We start from the raw sequence: 4,461 nt of genomic DNA, 5'->3' as shown, positions 1-4,461 counted from the left end.
CGAGGGACCATTTCGGTAATAAACTCAGAAAGAGTCAATAAATCAATAGTCTGCAGGTCACCTAAATATTCAGCATGTTGCTGCATTGTAATAGAGTTAGTAGTATTAAAAAAAATAAACTATTTGTGATGTGGTATGTATAGTAGTTTATTACAATAACACGGTAAATTGACAACTTATTCGTAAACCGTGCATCGGAAGGGTAATTGGGTACAATACTAGTTAAAGTAAAACTTGAGTGGCCCAAGTGTAATTAATGGGAAAGTAAGTAAAGCCCTCACAAAACCCCTCTTCGGTTCTTCCTGGTTGAATCCTGAATCGTTCTCATCTTAGCCATGGCTTCGATTCTTCGTGCTTCGCGCAGATCACTTATAGCATGCGGCACTACGATTAACGCATCATTTTCTCAACCTCAACGCTTCGCTCCCGGCGCCGGTGGATTCAGCAGGGCTCTGGCGTCTCAATCCCTCCCACAGACCGTTCGCAAATCTCCCTTCGACTCAAACATACTCAGAATCCTCCACAACGAAATCGATTACCTCAGCGTCTACGCCCCTCCCAACCCGGTATTCTTCTACACTTTTCTAATTCAATACTGTATTTACTTTTGAGTCTTCACTAGTGCTTTGTTTTTGTGTGTGTCTGTGTGTGTTATCTTGCTTAAATTATTTGCTGAGAGTTTAATATATGTGCGCTGCGAGACGTGGGAATAGCTCTTAAATCCGCCAATTATCCAGTCTTTATCACAAATCCGTGGATGACACTAGTTAAGTGTTACAAATGCATATAAAATCTGGACTAAAAGAATACAAGAGAGGACAGCCTGAATAAAAATGCAGTAACTATCAAATGCAAAACCTTCTCCACAAATATGTTCCTGTGTCACATGAAATACTATAGTGATAACTTGTGGAAGCACAATGCTCCTGTGGGATGTTCCCATTTTTCATTTTTCAATGTAGCAATCTTGACTTGTTGCTTTCAATTGCCTATTGGAGTTCCCCACTTCTGAGATACATCAGGGAGGGAATACAGGAAGGGCAAATAAAGAGATTCAAACGGTTGATTTCCTTTTGGTGCTCTATTAGTAGTCTTGCTTACTAACCATGATGGTTTTGTTAACTTAGATGAGAGAATTTGCATGTTGAGCTGCAAGATTTTTTTGACTAGTTAATAAAAAATCAAAAGTGGTTTCCTTTTACCTAGCTTTCTTTCGATTGAAAGAAACCGTTGTTACAGCTAACTTAATTTGTTTCCAATTTTGCCACTCTCTTGCTTCCATTTCCTGATCTCAATACATTGTCTCTCCTGTTGAGAGGAATAAGTAATCAGATATAAGGAATAGTTAATGGCAAGATCGTGGAATAGCCCATAATGCATTTGATACATTAGAAATTTCTCCCTTTCAATCAATACAATACTTATGTGCATCCTAAATACTGGAAAGGTTGACAACATTATGTGCTTACTAAATGGACTATATTTGGTCATCTAGTGGGGGATCTCTTCCACCACAGATAGCTAGTAAACCAATGGTTTCATGAATAGTTCAAACCTGATGTTGGTGACACTCCCTCGCTAAGAACTCCTTCCCTACCATCCCCCCCCCCCACACACACACACAAAGTAAATAAATAAAAATAAAAAATCAAGCTTGTTTTACCAGTGCCTCTGATTAGTGCTTCCATCATTCTTCCTTTATTTTTCCTGCTCTGACAATTGATCACTACCTCCATTCAGTAACTCTGTCTTTCTTGCCTTTTCCCCTCTCTGATGATTAGTCACTGTCTCTGTTCAGTGCTTTTCCCCCCCTTTTTTTTGTGATTGTGCCAAGGATGGTTAATATATCAGTGAACTTGTGAAACTTGATGATTTGCACCAAGAGGGTGAATGAGTGGTTCATTGGTATATCCTAAATGAGGAAAAGGGATTTGGAACTTGTTCTCTTTGTATCTTTAATCTCTTGTTAACTTGTGTCATTGACTGTTCGCAATTGTGTTTTCTTATTGGAACTTATGGCAGCAGGTGTTGACAATATGCCTCATGAAGTGATGCCTATATTTCCACCACTTGTGGTTTATTTAATATTGAATCTAATTTTTCTTTTTGTCCTCAAACTGTGAATTTACGACTATAAATTTTTTACTGCATTTTGAGTATATATTTTTGCATATCAGTATGCCTCAAATTCAGTAGACTGTGCTTTTGTATAATCCCATGCACTAGTTTACTGGTATAGTGGGCATAACAACTATGGTTCTAGGTGCCTTAGCATTGATTGTTGTCCAGAAAGCCTTCAAATTCTTCTACAGCTAAATGAAAGCAATAGTCTAGCACTAGCAATATGATACACACCAAAAGAATGGATAGTTTACTCAAAAAAGGGAATGATGAAAATCAGGCAAATCAGAATATATAAGGAAAGGCTTAACTCAAGGGATACGACAAGAATAAAATCAAAGGCACAATCATATCAATAATATTTCCTTTTCTATAATTATTTATTTCCTAGCACTATAAATTAGAACCTCTAGATGAGAGTAAATCATCCAATCTTTATCCTTAGTCTTTAAGCTTTAGTAGCTGGGCAAGAGCCTAAAACTCTTTTTGGGGAAAGTCTTGTGACTTCTTGTTTCTCTTCTTTTAGTTTCCATTCAATAAAAATTACCTCCTTGTTCTTTTCTCTAACAAATTGGTCCGACTTGCCGTGCAAGAACTAATACACGAATGGACTCTCGTGTTGAATCGTTAGAGAAGAACTAGGAAGAAATGCATGCCGAAATCGAATCATTGCGTTCTGCCATGAATATCCGTATGGATAGTATAGAAGGTACACTTGCCAAGATGTTTGAACTGCTGTTTTCATTGCATGGGAAACGTTTTGCAGAATCTAGTGTCTCTCTGGTGCCTGTACCTAGTGGAAGTTCTTCAGACACTATCAACTCCACACCGGTACCATTATAGCAGGTTCCTTCGGTCAATCATTCGCTACAGTCTAACAGATTAGAGATTCCAACATTTGATGGCACAGATCTAGTAGGATGGCTGGCTCCTACCATTCATTGCACCCGTGATGATTTGAAGGTGCCAACGGCTTTCATCAGTATGGAAGGACCGGCACTCCATATGCTTCGATGGCTTCAACAACATCCGTCTCTCACATGGAGTCAGTTTACAGCCAAACTTTTGGAAGAATTTGGTGGTGAACTTTGCGGGCCTCTGATCGAACAATTAGCCGCGATGCGCCAAACGGGAACTGTTGATGAATTTACCAATACATTTAGAGCTCGTGTTGCCCAGATTCCGGGTTTGGCTCCTCACATTCAATTAGGGCTTTTTCTGAATGGCTTGAAACCTGCAATTCGAGTGCGGCTCCGACCAAATGATGTGACAGACCTCCGAACATGGTCATAAGATGTGAAAGAAGGCATGTTTTCATGCAGAATTAGATAGGGAAGACATGGTCCTCATTTCTTAATATCTTAAAGGAAAAATTATGACTGTAAAAGCAAGGGAAAAGATCATGCCTAAAGAATTGAATTTATGCTCTCATAAAGTCTCTTTCTTAATCCTTTGTCTTTTGTTTTATGTTATTCATTATTGTATCTTCTTGTTGCAACTATTGAGATATATTTTCTTTAAGCAGTCTCAGTCCCTGAATAACTGATCCTAAGACTCATTGATTTCTGTAATGGTCCTTCCTGCCTTCCTGTTTCTTGTGCTTAATTGTTGACTTTCTCCAGCATGTTACAAAGTTCAATGAATTTACGGTTGAAGATCATCCAGGGGAGCAGTGGATTACTTTGAGGAGTAAATTTCAGCAGAATGAAGAAATTAAAATTGAAGCTACAATGTTTGATGGTTCAATTTCTGTACCCAAATCTGGAGATGAAACTAGTGAAAATGTGAGGCTTCATATTAGCTTGCTAGTGGACATATGGAAGAAGGAAGGGGGTGAAACATTGGAGTTTGTGTGCTCAGCCTGGCCAGATTCCTTAGAAGTTCAGAATGTATATGTTTTCAGGCGAGAAGGATTGCAATCTTCACAGCCATATATGGGACCAAATATCAAGTACGTTATTTCTTTGTACGCCTCATCGTTGAGTTGATCCAACTTTATTAGTTTCATTTCTAGATACCTGTTTTGTTGTATGTTCTGTAGTTTTTCAGCTTGGCTTTAAGTTTTTCTTTATAATGATTGTTTTCAGGGATTTGAACAGTAAGCTCCATGATGCTCTTTACAAATTCTTGAAGAGAAGGGGGATAAATGATGAACTTTCTGTATTCTTACACAATTATATGATGAACAAGGATAGAGCTGAAATTATTCAGTGGCTAAGAAAAATAAAATCTTTTATTGAGGAATGAAGGCATGTATCTACTTGTATGCCCATTGAATTTGGTATTTTTGTAACCCCGTTTCTATAAATTTCTATGTCTTTAAGCAGTTTCTTCTTCTTA

At 38.0% G+C, this 4,461-nt stretch overlaps 1 protein-coding gene across 1 annotated transcript; it reads left to right on the top strand.

Annotated features, from left to right (window-relative positions):
- Nucleotides 1–276: 276 nt before the first annotated feature.
- LOC116006205 (uncharacterized protein At2g39795, mitochondrial) lies at nucleotides 277–4,461 on the top strand. Its single transcript, XM_031246503.1, has 3 exons — nucleotides 277–566; nucleotides 3,744–4,072; nucleotides 4,209–4,461. Exons 1-3 carry the CDS (start codon nucleotides 336–338, stop codon nucleotides 4,366–4,368), a joined length of 720 nt encoding a protein of 239 aa, XP_031102363.1. The 5' UTR covers nucleotides 277–335; the 3' UTR covers nucleotides 4,369–4,461.

Source organism: Ipomoea triloba, chromosome 15 (genome assembly GCF_003576645.1).
Source record: "Ipomoea triloba cultivar NCNSP0323 chromosome 15, ASM357664v1".
NCBI classification, from domain to species: Eukaryota; Viridiplantae; Streptophyta; class Magnoliopsida; order Solanales; family Convolvulaceae; genus Ipomoea; species Ipomoea triloba.
The sequence above is the reverse complement of the archived record's forward strand: the minus strand, read 5'-3'. Positions and strand labels throughout refer to the sequence as shown.

Bases quoted from the DNA above. Each gene is read 5' to 3' on its own strand.
- LOC116006205 (XM_031246503.1), top strand. From the start codon at position 336: ATGGCTTCGATTCTTCGTGCTTCGCGCAGATCACTTATAGCATGCGGC. The intron at 567-3,743 runs GTATTCTTCTAC...GACTTTCTCCAG, and splicing joins TCTACGCCCCTCCCAACCCG to CATGTTACAAAGTTCAATGA. The intron at 4,073-4,208 runs GTACGTTATTTC...GATTGTTTTCAG, and splicing joins TATATGGGACCAAATATCAA to GGATTTGAACAGTAAGCTCC.